Source organism: Sardina pilchardus, chromosome 17 (genome assembly GCF_963854185.1).
Source record: "Sardina pilchardus chromosome 17, fSarPil1.1, whole genome shotgun sequence".
Classification (NCBI taxonomy): Eukaryota; Metazoa; Chordata; class Actinopteri; order Clupeiformes; family Clupeidae; genus Sardina; species Sardina pilchardus.
Window position 1 is genome coordinate 7,487,406 of NC_085010.1, and position 18,291 is coordinate 7,505,696.

Here is an 18,291-nt window from a genome sequence, read left to right on the forward strand (position 1 = left end):
CACACACAGACACACATATACTGCATGCACACACAGATACAAACATGTCCTCACAGACATAAACAAAGACACACAAACACATCAATTAAACACACTATGACTCAGGCAAATAGACTAACAGGCACACACATGCACACAAACTAGCGCACACACACACACACACACACACACACACACACACACACACATACAAACACACACACACACAGACATAAACAAATTGAATACCAACATATCGTATACACAGACTGCACAGATAAACACACATACACACAAACATCCCTGCAATCACACACACAGCTGGCTTACACACACACACACACACACACACACACACACACACACATACAGTATATCTCAGCAAAACTGCAATGTATTTACACAGAAACACCTTAGCAAAGCTTCAGCCCAACACACACACACACACACACACACACACACACACACACACACACACACACACACACACACCACTGCAGCAGTAAGAGGGAAGCCAGGCTCATTATGTCCATGTTTACGCAGAGCATCTGACAGCTTTACAGCTACGGGACCCCGAGAGTAGTGAGACTCTGCAGCGTTCAGCTCCACACACACACACACTCACACACACACACACACACGCACACACACACACACACACACACACACACACACACACACCCACACACACACAAAATCTCAGATTGCTAAAAGACCGCAACACACTCCAGAACTACAGCCACTGAACTGCATCTGCTGTTGAGCTTATGGTTGCTGATCACTAAGCTCTGTGTGTGTGTGTGTGTGTGTGTGTGTGTGTGCTGTGTGTGTGTGTGTGTGTGTGTGTGTGTGTGTGTGTGTGTGTGTGTGTGTGTGTGTGTGTGTGCACCTCCCTCTTGCCTCCTCGGCTCACACACACCTGCTGGCTGTCACTCACCTGGTGTCTGCGGTGAGCGTGAGCACAGTGTTCAGGTAATCTCGGAGCCAGGCCGCCACGCCCAACACACAGATGGCCATCAGCTAGAGAGAGAGTGAGAGAGGGAGAGAGGGAGAGAGGGAGGAAGAGGAGGGGTGTGTGAGAGAGGTCTGTTGGTAGGCCTACACAGCAATGTAAAAAAGTAACAGCTGGTTCATCAGGCTGTGTTTCATATCTAGTAGTCTATCTATCATCAGGCTTCATGTGTTTTCATATCTATCTATCTATCTAGTCAACTGGATAGTGGCCAGTCACTGTGTGTCTGTGTGTGTGTGTGTGTGTGTGTGTGTGTGTGTGTGTGTGTGTGTGTGTGTGTGTGTGTGTCTGCCTGTGTGTGTACGCATCTTCAAAGCAACTAACACATCATATTCACTGACATGGTTAAAAGCGCAGCTTGATTGGCCAGATCCTAATAAATCTACAATACTATCTTTGGCACGAGGTGAATGCTAAGTAGTTGGCCGACTTGGTCACGGTGGTGGAGGCACTAGGCCTACTACAGTGGTTTGCATAACGTTTGCATTCCGTTGTCTAAAATGCCAACCGAGGACCTTATCATGTTTTATTTCCTGTAAATAGCAAAGAATTTCAAACACGCCGGTTGGGCATACTCCGCGTGGAAACGGAATTGGATAGCACGCGCCCCAGATGGATGCCGGGCGATTCGTGGCTATAGCGCTCGCTCGCGCTTGTTAGTGGACTGGTCATTTGTGTGGGGTGCCCAAACCAACCCCTCTCGAAGCCTAACCGTCACAACGTCTTGGAAGCACGCTTTCACAGTCAGTGAGTGTGTGTGGAGGGTAGAGGAGTTGGCGGCCGTGTGTAACGTGAGCGCCCCGTTTCGTCCCGACCACCTGCTTCGGGAGCCGTGCTTTGCTTACCCAGAAGAGTAAATTGAGAGCGTAGAGCAGGCAGCGCAAGCACTTTACCGAATCCTCACGAGCCATTCTGAGAGCACCAACTGTTGGTCAAGACTCCTCATTTTAACTCTCGCCACCATGGCAACATAATCCACTACGGAAAAAGTCGACCAAATATTATTCAGAATCAACAAAAAGAAAACTTGAGTTCAAAGTTTGTATGCATCTGTGAAATCGGATTATACATACCATTTATTTACACTACCATATGTATGTATTTTCCCGAGTAGCAGTCTCCATTAGGCATGTTATATCCGTGGGAAGTTTTTGAAAGCATTTGCAACAGGTGGTTTCTTACTTTGTCGACCTTCAGGACGATGGACTGCGCGGATGAGCGCTCGGTGGTGCTGACACATCCGAATCAATCATCACTCACTTAGGCGAGTGCAGAAAACAGCATCCAGAAGATAATTCCCAAAACTTGCGTCTCCCGTTTAGTGCATAACAGTTGGCTATTGTCACAACTTCAGCTTTAAAAGTCGATTCCTATCAGTTGGGGAGATCATAACAGTCCAAACAAAACTTCGTCTACGAGAGGAAATCCAAACATCTCGCGCACGGCAGCGGCAAATTCAGATGCGTAAATCACATTAAAAAAAAAAGACAACTCGGACATCTCATTCAAAAAAGTTCCTCCTGTCAGTCGTACGCCCACCCCGTCGTTCAGCGATACTTCTGTACCATGTAGGTTAATGGCTTATGTTGCAAATGCGGAGAGAAGTTTGAGGGGCTGTCACACTGAACTTCTGCATGTAAGGAGTTTCGGTAACTTAACGCGCAGCCTGCTCTGTGTCATGCGGGCCGGACGATGCCGCAGGGTCCTAGAGACGAGCGGAGCTAATTATACAGGGTAACCGCATTAGGTTAATACTGAGGGAGGGAGGCGCCCTCCGATGGGGGTCGGGAATGCACATATCCGCCTTCAGGAGATAGCATGCATCGGTTCAAGAGGTCAAAACCGAGGAGGGTGTGTGTGTGTGTGTGTGTGTGTGTGTGTGTGTGTGTGTGTGTGTGTGTGTGTGTGTGTGTGTGCGTGCGAGCGTGCGTGCGTGCGAGCGCGTGCCGCAGGAGGACCCAAGGCGAAGTTTGTCTAGGTGCGCCAACTCGCGAAAATCCAAACAGGTTGTTTAGTTAATTGTTCACAGTCCCCGATCTGATCTGATAACTCTGAGGATCCAGGTGTTGACCAGGCTAATGTCTATATGCCCTCATTGATCATTATGGGCCCATTATTTCCTATAATAATGGGCCATATATTATTCATTATTTATCATTTTTAATAACGGTGATACATCCTTTCTTGGTCTCATATGACTGACTGACTGATATATATATATATATATACACGTATATATAGGCTATATAGATAGATAGATAGATAGATAGATAGGTAAGATAGATACTTTATTGATCCCCATGGGGAAATTCAAGGTCCCAGCTTAAGACACCACACACAACATAGCCTACAGTATGTAAACAGGATGATCAACAACAACAGCAAATCAACAAATCAATATGACTATAAGAACAGTAAAATACTAAATACTGAGATAAATGCACATGAATGGACAATAAAATATGTAAGCATAGCAAAACAGTTCTAGTAGCCTAATATGGACAAATAAGATAAAAATAGCATAGTCATAAGAGATAGTCAAAGACTGATTGACCAAAAGCCTATTACATTTAGTACAGTGATTTAGTACAATGCTTTGTTTATATATTTGCATTCTTACAAGTACATGTAGGCCTATAGTAGTTTTACATACACTACTTTTATACATAGGCCTACATACCGGTACATACTTACAGGCATACACATACACACATACATACATACTGTACATATATACACATACATACATACATACATACATACATACATACATACAAACATACAGGTGAAGGTTTGGACCAGAGTGGCAGAGTAGCCTTAATTTCCCTATGCTGCACTAGGCCTACAGTATTATGGAGGTGTTTGCATTGGAGCTTTGCAGCAAGTTGGCCTTTAACCTGCTGCTGGTTAATGATGGTTAATCATTCTAGTGCCCCCTTCTGGCCGGACCCAAGCCTGTAGTTAGGTAAGTTAAAAATCAATTTGGCCAAACCTTAGGCCCAAGTAGGCCTAGTGATGCATTAGCCTACAACAATTTGTTCAGAGTGGCCAGTGAAGTATTTTGTGCCTTAAGAAAAGATGTAAAAGCAAAGGCTCTATTCTGATTTATACGCCCACACTGGAGGATGTAATAGGCAGACAAATTGCAAAACGAAAGGATGACTGTGCCCCAAGGACTGATATTTGTCTTTCATAATGAGTTGTCTGTCATTATTGATTTAATAGTGTTGTTTGTAACAAGTTGAATTAGGTTTTGGAAGGGTAGGCTATATATATTTTTCAGAGAATGACTTCATGGCTTATTCTTATCCTACCTCGTTGTGGGTGTGGGTGGGTGTGTGTTTGTGGGTGTGAGAGAGAGCGAGAGAGAGAGAGAGAGAGAGAGAGAGAGAGAGAGAGAGATCATGAATATGTGCAGGTGATGACACACAATACGCAAATTGAAATTGTGTTCCTGTCAACAAATTTAAACCTAGGCCCTACTTGAAATAGCCTTTTCAATTATATCTTACATTCTTACATCTTGAATTTCCCCTTGGGGATCAATAAAGTATGTCTTTCTATCTAGCCTATCTATCCATCTTGCAATAGCCTATCCATATTGCGTGTTTCAGAGAGGCAGCGTGATTTGGTCACTGTTATTAGATTAATAATAACAAATAAAGGATAATAATTGTCAGTTGATTGGTAATGTTTATAGCGTATAGAGTTGAATGCTAGTAATTAATTCCAAAGCATCCAGCCAAGCAGGAGACTACAAGTCCCAGAAGGCATGGCTAATCATGAATGAGCTTCTGCGCAGCCGTTGTCCAATCCAAACTCACGCCGTCTACGTCACTGACCTCAGGAAAATATTTTTTCCTTCGGCATTCAGTGACTGACGGCGCCATATTGAAGATCACAATTCCTTTCATATTACGCGTAAAACCACCAATCTACCAAAATGCTGTATTTAGAGGACTACCTCGAAAGTAAGTATGTTTATTTTTACATGCACTGATGCCGTCGTTGGTGCAATCCGTGCCCCAGATGGGCTTAATTAACGTGAGCTCGCGCTCAGGCTACATGCTAGCCGTGCTAGCCAGTGATTTGGCTTTTTCTTCTCTCTGGCAGTGATCGAGCAGCTACCCATGGATCTCCGCGACAGGTTTACGGAAATGCGAGAGATGGACCTCCAAGTACAGAGTAGGCATTGCTACAACGTGACCGCATCCCAACACAACCACTCATAACAATGCCCTTAATACTTAACTGATTCAAGTTACAGGTTTTATCATAGCATTGTAAGAAGCACGGTGATTAGTAAAATTATCTTAATGAGTAACTAGGGGAGGTGATAACGGTAACTTAGGCTGCCGTTCATACCATAACAAGATCCTTATGGTTAAGCTATCCGCTGAACTTATCATGAACTTTCGTCAGTGTGCGTTAGGTGATGCAGGACTGCAACATTTGCAGGTTAAGCCCACTTTTATTGACCTTAGCAACTTGAGCATTGTGAGTGAAAACAGTAATAAATCTTACGCACTGTTTACAATAACGAACAATGCGAATAGCTAATTTGCTAACGGCAGGCTGTTCAGTAAGCAACCGGCATCTCTTTGTCTCTCTGGTGGGTATTGATTCTGACACACGGGGGCTGGTTTGTTTACAATTTACTAGTGACGTTACTCCACTGATGTCCGGACATAGTTGTGTAAGTTACACACTATAGCATATAGTCCGACATCTTCTCCGAGTCTGTATAAAAGCATTATTGTATTAAAGAATAGATTTTGTTTTCATAGCTGGCAAGTGAGTTAAGCATAAACTTTATTGGGAACAATACGATACTATCAACACACACACACACACACACACACACACACACACACACACCTGTATACAATACCAGTATGATTGAAATGGCTTGAGTTATGGTCTGGTATCCAAGGTCCTAGCTAACAGTGCGTGTCTCTGTCAGACGCTATGGACCAGTTGGAGCAACGCGTGAATGAGTTCTTCATCAACGCCAAAAAGAACAAGCCGGAGTGGAGGGAGGAACAGATGGAGGTCATTAAAAAGGTAACTTAGCTAGTCACCTGTCCTCGTTTTTAGAGTGTTGCAAGAAATAAGATGAGCAATACGTTGTTTATTATGAAGGACACGTCATAGCCATAACAGCACTGTGCCGTGCATGTAAACAAAGGCACATTAAAGTAAAACAAGTTAAAAGAAAAAAAGATTTAAGCATTCAGATAAGTCAATGATGGATGTAGTGTAGGCATTGTTGCTGCTTTCATAAACAGCATGTAGTATCCAAGCATATGTCAAGACGTGTTTACACACTGTTCATAAAGAATGTTTACATGAGTAATCTACCCACACAGTGTTGTTTGTTGACGAAAGAAAAAAAGAGATTTAAGCATTCAGAAAAGTCAATGATGGACATTGTTGTAGGCATTGTCTCCTGCTTTCATAAACAGCATGTAGTGTCCAACCAAATGTCAAGACGTGTCTACACACTTCATAAAGAATGTTTACATGAGTAATCTACCCACGCAGTGTTGTTTGTTGACGTTCTTGTGAGATGACGGAAGGTTTGCTTTGGCTTCAGGACTACTACAAGGCGCTAGAGGATGCAGATGAGAAGGTCCAGCTGGCCAATCAGATTTACGATCTGGTGAGTCTGATGTCGTAGTGACAGTGTTGCATGCTCCATTTCCAACCTTCCTACTTGTATCTGGGAAAATGGGCATACGAGTGCAAATGGATTACAAATGAGCCACAGCATAAGGCCACAATTATTCATACTCGTGGCAAATGTTCATGTAATTGTCCATCTTTACAACTTCAAACTGATATTTTTTTTCACCTTTACACCTTGACCAGAACATATTGTTATTGTTTTTGTCTCGTGATTTCCATGGAACTCGAAATACTTCCGCGCACTGTGTTTTCCCTTAGCAATGTCAAATTTACTGTGAACTACATTTTGCTCTTTAGACCTTCGTCTGGTTATCTCATGTATTGTGACTCCAGGCGGAAGTTTCCAGGTGGTCAATTAGAAATGTACTATAAGTCCTAATCTGTCATGAGTATGAAGATAAACCAAAATGCTCACCAAAATCGAGGTGCAGGCAACTAGGAATATAATTTTATTAAGGAGAGAGATGCTGCATACTCCGAGTATAAGCCAAATACTTTATTGAAGCGATCATTTTTCGGCCAGTCTGGCCCTCTTCAGCTCGCATATATGAAGTATGAAGAGCTATCATTCCTAGGCTGAACACAATATCTCCATTGAATGCCTAATAGCCTGTTGTGTGAGAAGCTCCACTAAACGGAGGTACACTCAAATGCAGAATCCGTTGTTATTAATAACTAGAAAAGCACTCGGAGAGCGCAGACTTCCGCCAAGCGAAAACATAGCCGCCTCTTGGATCAAGACGGTGATACGGATCACTCCCAATTTAACCAAATGTAATATTTTTACCTTGGGTCATTTCAGACCTTCCCTGAAAATGCTTTTGAGTTATCTTGCCAACAGACAATCAAACGAACAAACATACAACCAAACGAAGAAAATATAGCCTCTTTGGCGGAGGTAACAATAGCCATAACTGCAATTACTAAATAATGTCCTGTCTTTTAATGAGTGAAGTTGATACTCCCATTATGGCAAAGTGCATTGGTGGGAAGCTGTGGATGCAGCGTCAGGATTAGCCACTAGGTGGCAGTGGAGCACCATAATCAAAAGTATGGAACTGCCGCTCAGCTGCAAAATGTTTCTGACATTGAATTGGAAGAATTTAGAAAGTTGAGCATTAATGAATTTTAAGTAGTCATTCATATAGACGTAAGGTAGATGGTGTGATGGTGAATTAAGTGCATAATAGAGCTGTAGGCTATTTTAGATCAGACACGTTGTGTCAACCTAAAACTGTTTAAATTAAGAAACTGTGATTGCATTGATGTGATTTTTTTAAAGCCCAGTAGCCCATTTGCTATGAGTCTACATAAAAAGCCATGGGGTTCCTCAAAGTTCCATGACACACTTCACTTTGCCTCACTGCACACAGGTAGTGAACTGTAGTGGTCCATTGCCTACCTAAGATGTGCAGTAGGTGACCTTCTGATTTTTGTGCCCAGGTGCATCCTCACCTGTGTAAGATGACGTTTAGTTTTATTTGTGCCCAGGTGCATCCTTACCTGCGTAAGATGACATTTAGTTTTATTTGTGCCCAGGTGGAGCCTCACCTGCGTTAGATGACATTTAGGTAATTTAGGTTTTTGTGCCCAGGTGCATCCTCACCTGCGTAAGATGACGTTTAGGTTTTTGTGCCCAGGTGCATCCTCACCTGTGTAAGATGACGTTTAGTTTTTTGTGTGTGTGTGTGTGTGTCCAGGTGGATCGTCACCTACGCAAGCTGGACCAAGAGCTGGCCAAGTTCAAGATGGAGCTGGAGGCCGACAATGCCGGAATCACCGAGATCCTGGAGCGACGTGAGTCTCGTCTTAAGGGCCGTTCACACCAAGAACGATAACGATAACTATAAACAAATATCCCTCTCGACAATATGAATGACAACGTTCACACATAAACTGTAACGATAACGACATCGTTAATCTCATTGAGAGAGTTCTAGAATTAGAATTATCTTAGAACTATTGAGAGAGTTCTAGGAAGGAGGTACCTGCTTACAGGTGTTTGTTCCTGTTTACATTTGTTTGTTCCTGTTTACATTTGTTTTTAAAATGCCTCTTGGGTAATCTGATCACCAGTGGTCAGCTCTAAATACAGTCGCAAACGGTCAACTAGATGCGTTGTGATCTGATCACTCAAACCATTCGTGGAGGTGGTCTGAGACTCATTCGGCCACACACACACACACACTCTCACACACACACACACACCAAAGCCATCGATATCTCAAAGTTGCGACAGCCGTTGACTTCCATGTTAAAGCCAGATTAGAGCGGTCACATGGTTAGTGGGTAGACTCAGTAGTTCCCTCGGTCCCTGGTTTACTACGGGATTGACAGCAGCGATCGCATTAATATTTACGGTAAATACTCGATGAAAATTACTATAAACTGCATTTCCACATACATATATATTACTCAATGAAAATGCATTATTATGCACACGACTATAAGTCATGTAGAAAAGTCTTATTATAACACCTGAGATATTCATTAATTCTCAATGGAATAGTTCCCGGATGTTCCGCCATTGTTTGTACACGGGAGTCAATGGTAGTGTCGCAACTTTGAGATATCGATGGCTTTGGTAAACACTAATGCATTCTGATGCGTCCTGGACAGTGAGCGTTCTAATGAATGTGATGATGTTAGCAGTGGCGGGATGTAAACACCAGCTGGTCAGTAACGTTTCCGGCGGTACACTTTGGATACGTGTGTAAATGCCAACGTTTTTCAGCTGACCACTTCTTATTGGCTCACCCAAGACGCATCCTTAAGCCAAATGGACACCGGCACATTTAGACCCTCCTGAGGTCCCTGTGCGTATAGCAGCTCTCGTCACAGCACATACATGCACTGGACGTTGAGTGGACCAGTCCTGGGCTGAACACTTGACTTTGGGTCATGGCATGAGTTATCGCGAGTTCCGTTTGTACATGGTGACGGCTTGTGACAACCTGTTACTTTGAAGTCATCAGAACTCACCGTGATCTGGGGGTCCTCTGACGCTTCTCGTCAGACGACTGGGGATTTTTTTTTACGGATTTTGCGTAATTTCTTTGTTGTCTGTCACCATAAGAATAGCCCTCAGTACAAATAGGATGTACGATTAGCTTTCCTCTAAGTTGTGATAGTCACTTGGCTGATGCCGTGGAAATGGGATGACCATGTGACGTGTGTGTGTGTGTGTGAATGTAGACAACATCTCCCAGGTGTGGGTGTGTGTGTGGGTGTGTAAGGGAATAGGAAAGAATGCTTGTGTGTGTGTGTAGGTAAGAGTCAGAAAGAAAGTGTGTGTGTGTGTATGTGTGTGTGTGTAGTTGCCAGTAGATTGTTTTAATCCCCTCCCCCGCCTCTCTGTTGACAGGATCGCTGGAGATGGACAGCCCCTCTCAGCCTGTCAATAACCACCACGTCCACTCACACGCCACCGTAGAGAGTAAGCCCCGCCTCTTCCTGTTCTTCTGTTTGTGATGTCACTGTGTCGGTCCGCTCTATTTGTACCAATGGCCAGCAAATAAAGAGTGTGTGTGTGTGTGTGTGTGTGTGTTTTACCCATCAGAGCGCAAGTACACAACGCCGGCTCACCACACAACGGAACACGTGCCAGAGAAGAAGTTCAAGTCCGAGGCCCTCCTGTCCACACTCACGTCGGATGCATCCAAGGAAAACACTCCAGGTACACACACACACACACACACACACACACACCATATTTATCATCCACCTATACACACATTTTATTACGAACTTTCTCCCACCTCTGCACACACACACACACACACACCTTCTCTCTATCTTGATCACACATAGAATCCCTATGTTCATTAAAGGTAAACCATGCAAGATTTTCACCTTTACGAGGCCAATTTGATGGTAAAAGAACGTATATTAGGCAAGTCGTTCACTTAGCATAGCTCTGCAGCATAGACGCAGCGAGGCCCTACCAAGAAAACCAGCCGTGCAACTTCCAAGGGCGCCGTCCCGACAAACCTCACGAGAGTCGTGAAACATGACCTTGTCAGTAGATCGAGCTCTCTGGAGATGGTTTTAACGTGTTGTTAATCCTTCACCTCCATAACAGAAAACAAAAGCATTTGCATTGTGTACAGGGGGTATAAGGCGTGAGAAGTTTGTTGTTTACAATTTCAGAGTAACATACAAATGCATCATGACTGGAGGGAGCTCTACAGTCGTCAGAAACAACTAAACCAGACACACACACACACACACACACACACACACACACACACACCCCTTCTCTCTAGCTTGATCTCACATAACACCTCTACAGTCATCAAATGATACATCCGTCCCATGTCTTGTGCGTGTGTGGCGCAGGTTGTCGTGCTAACACTGTGTCGGCGGCGGCAGCGGCGGCGGCGGCGAACAGCGTGTACAGCGTCAACTCGTCTCAGCCGCTCAGCTCCTACAACCTCACCGCCCTCCCAGCAGGCCCTGGGGCCGGGGCTGGGGCCATCACCATGGCAGCAGCACAGGCCGTCCAGGCCACCGCTCAGGTACTGTGTGTGTGTGTGTGTGTGTGTGTGTGTGTGTAGACAGTCACTGCTAAGGTTGTGTGTGTGTGTGGACATCCCTCCCAACAGGCCCTGGGGCAAAAGCCAGCACCATCACTACGTTTTTTTACTGTTGTATATGCCCAACTTAATTGTTTCTGCGTGTGTCCGTCTAGATGAAGGAGGGCAGGCGAACGTCCAGTCTGAAGGCGAGCTACGAGGCCATCAAGAACAACGACTTCCAGCTGGGCCGGGACTTCACGGTGGGCCGTGGCGACGCCTACTCCAGCTCGGCCCTGGCCTCCACCCTCACCCAGAACCTCACGCAGCCCAGCAACAGCGCCGAGGCCCGCGGCAGCGGCCGCAAGACCAAGTAAGACACACGCACACACACACACACACACACACACACACACATGCACACACTCACCATCGTAGCCAGATAAGTCGTGAGAAGTTTGTCGTTTACCATTTCTGAGTAACATACAAATGCATCACGACTCAAGAGGGAGCTCTACAGTCGTCAAAAAACAACTAAATCACACACACACACACACACACACACACACACACACACACACACACACACACACACACACACACACACACACACACACACACACACACACACACACACACACACACACACACACACACACACACACACACACACATACACACACACTCACCATCGTAGCCAGACAGTCTGTTGTCTGTAATAGTGGCTGCTGATCTCTCTGTGTCATACGGTTTGTGTTGCTGGGATACTGGTGTGTGTTGCTTGGATACTGGTGTGTGTTGCTGGGATACTGGTATGTGTTGCTGAGATACTGGTGTGTGTTGCTGAGATACTGGTGTGTGTTGCTGGGATACTGGTGTGTGTTGCTGGGATACTGGTGTGTGTTGCTGGGATACTGGTGTGTGTTGCTGGGATACTGGTGTGTGTTGCTGGGATACTGGTGTGTGTTGCTGGGATACTGGTGTGTGTTGCTGAGATACTGGTGTGTGTTGCTGAGATACTGGTGTGTGTTGCTGAGATACTGGTGTGTGTTGCTGAGATACTGGTGTGTGTTGCTGGGATACTGGTGTGTGTTGCTGGGATACTGGTGTGTGTTGCTGGGATACAGGTGTGTGTTTGTTGGCGTGTAGAACCCTGCACCACAGTTACTTCACATGTAAAGCTGTTACAGAGCGTCTAGTTTTCTGTTTCCGTGGATACAGTATGGAATCTTTAAATATCTCTGTTTGTGCCTTACTGTATTTCTCTCGTAGACGCACAGGTGCACACACACACACACACACACCCTCACACCCACACTCACACTCTCACACACACACACACACACACACTCACTCACTCACTCACTCAAGTTGCTCACTCATGTTCCCTTGCTAAAGTTAACAGCATGTAAAAATGCATCGGGTGGCAGCTGCCATGTTTGACACCATTCCAGACAGCCCCCATCAATCAAACTACTGTGTGCGTGTGTGTGAGAGTGTGAGAGAGAGTGTGAGAGATTGTGATTGTGAGTGATTGTGAGTGATTGTGATTGTGAGTGTTTGTGTGAGAGACTACAGAGAAAGTTAGAAAGCAGTCAGGGTGAGAGTGTGTGTGTGTGCGCGCGCTTGTGAGCGTTTCTGTGTCGGAAAGCAGCGCGTTAGAGAAAGTGAGTCTGTTTTTGCTATACACATCAGTCTCTAACTTTTCAACAACCACTCTTTCTCTCTCCATCTCCCCCTCCCTCTCTCTCCCTCACTCCTTCCCTCCCTCCCTCTCTCTCTCCATCCCCTCCTCTTCCCCTCCACACAGAGGCAACAACAAGTCTTCCAACCACCAGTCGTCTTCGTCGTCCTCCTCCTCCTCCCTGTCGTCGTGCTCGTCCTCCTCTGCGCTGGCCCATGAGCTGGTGCAGCAGGCCTCCGCGCTGCCCGAGGCCGACGCCAACAGCCAGGTGGACTGGACCTACGACCCCAACGAGCCCCGCTACTGCATCTGCAACCAGGTGTGTGTGTGTGTGTGTGTGTGTGTGTGTGTGTGTGTGTGTGTGTGTGTGTGTGTGTGTGTGTGTGTGTGTGTGTGTGTGTGTGTGTGTGTGTGTGTGTGTGTGTGTGTGTGTGTGTGTGTGTGTGTGTGTGTGTGTGTGTGTGTGTGTGTGTGTGTGTGAATGGACCTACGACCCCAACGAGCCCCGCTACTGCATCTGCAACCAGGTGTGTGTGTGTGTGTGTGTGTGTGTGTGTGTGTGTGAATGGACCTACGACCCCAACGAGCCCCGCTACTGCATCTGCAACCAGGTCTGTGTGTGTGTGTGTGTGTGTGTGTGTGTGTGTGTGTGTGTGTTAATGGACCTACGACCCCAACGATTCCCGCTACTGCATCTGCAACCAGGTGTGTGTGTGTGTGTGTGTGTTAATGGACCTACGACCCCAACGATTCCCGCTACTGCATCTGTAACCAGGTGTGTGTGCACTTGTTAGTGGACCTGTGTTCCCAATGAACCCCGACCTCAGCATCAGCAACTGTGTGTGTGTGTGTGCGACCTACAATCCTAATGAGCTCTGATACTGCATCTGTAACCAGGTATGTGTGTGTGTGTGTGTTTGGTAGTAGACCCTGTGACCCCAATGAGTCATGATGGTGCGTCTGCAACTAGTTTTGTGTGTGTGTGTGTGTGTGTGTGTGTGTGAACCTACAACCTACGCCCATGTTTCTCTGCCCGGACACCACATGGTCAGCCAGGTTGGGTTGCATAACACTCATAACGCACCAGGAATATCCTGCTCTGTGTGTGTATGTGTGTGTGTGTGTGTGCGGGTGGAGTGGACGCTACAACAGTAAATCTCTGGCCTGGACAGCACTGTGTGGTGGACACCACACGAGGTGTGATGACCTAACAGCTATTTTAAAGTGCTGCCACTGGACCGTGTCCTTACAGTACGGTGCTTACACACTAGGGGTGTCACGATTCTTCAAAGCCTCGATTCAATTTAATTTTCAAGTTTAAAGTCACAATTCGATTAAAAAAAGAAAAAAAAATAGAAAAATAATTTATACTATTAATGCAGTCCTTTTATGTTATTTACATGTTTGGGCGTTTCCCTATTCTGTTTCGGGGGGCTTTTATTTTGAAACTGCTTTCTTATTTTGAAACCATTCCAACCACGAGGTGGTAAACAGAATAAGCTAAACATTACACATAGACCTGAATAATTGTGACACTACTACTACAGACGCTGGCGTTGAGCGCCGTGCTGGAGACTCCTCTGCTTTGCTTGACCCAGGCTTAAGGCATCTGTCCAAGTGGATTGTGGCTCCGTTGTGTTGTGTTGCTTTGCTTTGTTGCCTCCTGTCAAGAAGTTGAGAAATGTTCGAATTTTGCTGAACCAACGGACAGCAACGGACAGCACCAGCCAATCAGATTACAGTTATGCTTCGAGGTATGCACCCTAGTACATACCCTGACCGTTGAGGAAACCCACCTGCATGCAGTGTCACAACACAACACAACGCAAGCGTGCGAGTCTAGCGTCGCACCTAGCCCTAACAGGGTCCGCGCGACGAGTACCAGGATCTGAGTGACTCGTCGCGTCACGTCGCGTCGGATGTCTTGGCATTGTGTTTGGCGCCGCGTCTCTCACGGTGCTGTGGCCTCGTACGCCGACGCATTTGGACGCGTGCCGCTGCACTGTCTTGCGGTCACTTAGGACTTTCAAAAGACGGTCCAACTGATGTTGTCGCTGTAGCTCACTTGCAAGGCTGCTGTTAGGACGAGGTGTTAAGTAACGCATCTCTCCAGTGACACTGAACCCCATAGTTGTTTGAAGAGCTCTACTGCAGTTCCCCGCTTGCACCACTAGAGGCCAGTCAAATCAAACATAAAAGCAGCGCTGGGTCTACTGGCATCAAACTGGTTATAGAGGGGGAAAGCAACACAGAGGATGAATTACATAATCACAATCACTCAAGTTTGTGTGTGTGTGTGTGTGTGTGTGTGTGTGTGTGTGTGTGTTTAAAATGACCCTCTGCAAAAGAGATGCATGATGAAATGTTGCCTGTTTTGTAATTTCTCTCAAATGGAGGGGAAAAAATGATCCAGTCAACCCAGAGGACTGTGTGTGTGTGTGTGTGTGTGTGTGTGTGTGTGTGTGTGTGTGTGTGTGTGTGTGTGTGTGTGTGTGTGTGTGTGTGTGTGTGTGTGTGTGTGTGTGTGTGTGTGTGTGTGTGTGTGTGTGTGTGTGTGTGTGTGTGTGTGTGTGTGTGTGTGTGTGTGTGTGTGTGACGAGAAGGCAAACAACGAGAACAAGATGGCAAACGGCACCTATTTTGGTCTGAGGTGTTCCATTTCGTTTTGCTGCAATAGACTGTGATTAGATGAACAGACTCTCTTTGAAGTGTTCTTAGCTGTGTGTGTGTGTGTGTGTGTCAGAGTGTGACGATGTCCAATCTGGCTTTAATGTTTTGTGTGTGTGACGGCTGGTCTGCTTGGTGTTTTGCAGGTGTCCTACGGTGAGATGGTGGGCTGCGATAACCCAGATGTAAGAACACTCCTTTACACGCATCACACTATTGCCACCTCACTGTGTTTATCTACAGACAACTTCACTAACCTCTCTCTCTCTCTCTCTCTCTCTCTCTCTCTCTCTCTCTCTCTCTCTCTCTCTCTCTCTCTCTCTCTGTAGTGTCCTATCGAGTGGTTCCATTACGGATGTGTGGGGCTGACAGAAGCCCCCAAGGGCAAGTGGTATTGCCCCCAGTGTAACGCTGCGCTGAAGAGGAGGGGCAGCAGACACAAATAAGCTCCTCGTGATGCCCCCAGTGGACCCAAAGTACCCCCCCCCCCCTCTCTCCTAAAGCCCAGGAGGATCCCAAGTACCCCCCCTCCCTCCTCTCCTCTCCTGCCACCCACCCAACCCATCCCAACCGAACTGTCCATCTCAGCCTTGCAGAGGCTATTCCTGCTACGTCCCCACCGTGTGTGTGTGTGTGTGTGCGTGTGTGTGAGAGAGAGAGTAAGACACATATCACTGTATCTGCAATGTGATTTTCCCATATGTATTAGACACGACATATCCATACCTCTGCCATGTCCTTTGCCGTGTGTGTGTGTGTGTGTGTGTGTGTGTGTGCAAAACAGGTGGGTGGGGACGGTGTGGTCACACACTCAGACATTCCTCAAGCTGCCATGTGTGTGGGGGGGGTCGCGACCCCTGAGCATGTTGCAGTGTGAAACGCCTCCTCTGATACAAGCTCACACACACACGAGCAGCGTCCGCTAAACGCCATCCTAACCATCGCTGTCCCATCACTCTCTCTCACACACACACACACATACACGCGCTCACACACACAGAGTGAGATACAGCTGTTCACTAAAGAAAAGGCTCGAACATTTTCTATCCCAACACCCACACACACCCACACACACACACATATTCTCACACATTAGTGTATATTCACACACACATTCACACCCAGTCCTCTGCTTCGAGGGTAAAGTCCAGGACGAATATCTGCCCATTACTACCCATACAGAGCGCAGCTAACTCGCCCTGATCCGGCCCACAGTCACACCCGATCCGGCCCTGAACTGGCCCACAGTCGCACCTGAGCAGGGCTGGATCCGGCTCACAGTCATATTGGAGTTGGATCTTATCTGGAGGAGGAGTTTGTTGTACATGGGTTAGTGAACTCCCTGGGTTTGTTAACTCACTTAATTCACTCACTTAGATAACTCTCTTAGTTAGTTAACTCTGGGTTGGTGAACTCAGGTTAAGTGGTAAATCTCCTAGTCGAAGACCCCTGTATCTTAATTAACTTTCTTAGTTAGTTAACTCTGGGTTAGCTCGGATTAAGTGGTAAATCTCCTAGTAGTATCTTAATGGTCCTGGCAGGGCAAGACAGGGGGCATGTTTTTTTAGGAGGATTACTTCTGCTGCTGCTACTACTGCGTGCTGTGAGTTAACTTACCCAGGTGTGCCTCCCAGTCATGCACTCGGGCTGCCTCCCTCTGGTCACAAATTGGTGTTTGGAAACTTCAGAATGCCAGTTGATGAAGAAGATAATGATTACATGGAGATGAGGAAAAAATGTTAAATGTCAATTGCTGATTGAAAGATTTCTTTTTTTTTTTTTAAGATGGTTGTGCTAGTTACTGGTTAAAGTGGTGTGTCCGTCAGATTTTGTTTTGACCAATGCTTCACCTTAAAAGTGTGAGCCCTGTAAAATAAACAAAAAAAAATTGTATAGAACAAAGTGATTATTGAGGTATGTGTGTTTATACGTAAGTGCGCGTGAATGTATGTAAGCACGTCGGAGCGGACGTGCTGACGTAAGTGTCTGTGTGTATGTCTTTACTAGGCCGTTCTGCACTGAAATTGTAATTGAACGTTTCCAGAGATGTGGAAAGAAAAAAAAACACAATAAAACTTTTTTTTTGGTACCCTGTGTTGTCCTCTTCATAATTTGGCTGAACGGTGGTTTGCATTAAAAGTGTCACGAAGACTAAGTAGCCTATGTTTTTTGGTAAGAATGTGATGGACGCCGATTTCTCGCTGAAATAATGTTGTCCCTATTCATTAAAATGTTAAATTTGAGACGTGGCATCTGGATCAGTGAAAAGCCCATTGATTGATGGTGGCTATCAGCCTTGCACTAATAACCTGTCATCCTAAACTCAAAAGTGAGTGAGTCCGCGAAAACCATCTGTTGATTCGTTCATTCCTGTCACGCATTGGTTTTAGCCGTCACTGTTCCCCACAGAGGATTGTCGTCCCACAAATAGCTAGGGGTGCTTCTGTTCTGTCGGCTCTCGAAACGGGAGCGCATAGTTCGACCCCCCGACCGAGAAGGCATGCGTGCGAATTTAGACCGCGCCGCGAGGCACTTGGAATGTAAATAGGCAGCGTTTTCTGGCCATGAAAAGGTTTCGGCAGTTATTCAGCTTTTCTTTCAGTTCGGTTTGAACTGAAATAAAGTAGCCTAGCGACTGAACGCCTCCCTTTGGAATCATTAATTTCGGGAAGCGGTAGAGGCTAGTGTGTGTGTGTGTGTGTGTGTGCGTGCGCGCGTAATTCAGCGGTCCGCTCAGGGAGGAAGTC

General features: G+C 46.0%; 2 protein-coding genes across 2 annotated transcripts in view; one reads left to right on the forward strand and one right to left on the reverse strand.

The window, feature by feature from the left end:
• Positions 1 to 2,613, reverse strand: part of tspan12 (tetraspanin 12) — a 24,225-nt gene extending 21,612 nt beyond the window's left edge. The window contains exons 1-3 of the mRNA XM_062518147.1: positions 2,065 to 2,613; positions 1,837 to 1,969; positions 917 to 999 (exon numbers count right to left, since the gene is read on the reverse strand). Coding sequence (XP_062374131.1) covers positions 917 to 999; positions 1,837 to 1,902 — 149 coding nt within the window. The 5' untranslated portion in view covers positions 1,903 to 1,969; positions 2,065 to 2,613. The remainder of the gene's footprint in view (positions 1 to 916; positions 1,000 to 1,836; positions 1,970 to 2,064) is intronic.
• Positions 2,614 to 4,844: 2,231 nt separating this feature from the next.
• Positions 4,845 to 17,633, forward strand: ing3 (inhibitor of growth family, member 3). The gene is made up of 12 exons (XM_062517636.1): positions 4,845 to 4,962; positions 5,105 to 5,176; positions 5,955 to 6,055; positions 6,588 to 6,653; positions 8,380 to 8,476; positions 10,044 to 10,115; positions 10,239 to 10,355; positions 11,018 to 11,196; positions 11,370 to 11,566; positions 13,004 to 13,196; positions 15,691 to 15,729; positions 15,874 to 17,633. Exons 1-12 carry the CDS (start codon positions 4,935 to 4,937, stop codon positions 15,988 to 15,990), a joined length of 1,278 nt encoding a protein of 425 aa, XP_062373620.1. The 5' UTR covers positions 4,845 to 4,934; the 3' UTR covers positions 15,991 to 17,633.
• Positions 17,634 to 18,291: the final 658 nt, after the last annotated feature.

Coding starts and splice junctions, on each gene's coding strand:
- ing3 (XM_062517636.1), top strand. CDS start 4,935: ATGCTGTATTTAGAGGACTACCTCGAAA. Junction 10,116..10,238: donor CTCACACGCCACCGTAGAGA/GTAAGCCCCGCC, acceptor TTTACCCATCAG/AGCGCAAGTACACAACGCCG. Junction 11,197..11,369: donor CCGTCCAGGCCACCGCTCAG/GTACTGTGTGTG, acceptor GTGTCCGTCTAG/ATGAAGGAGGGCAGGCGAAC.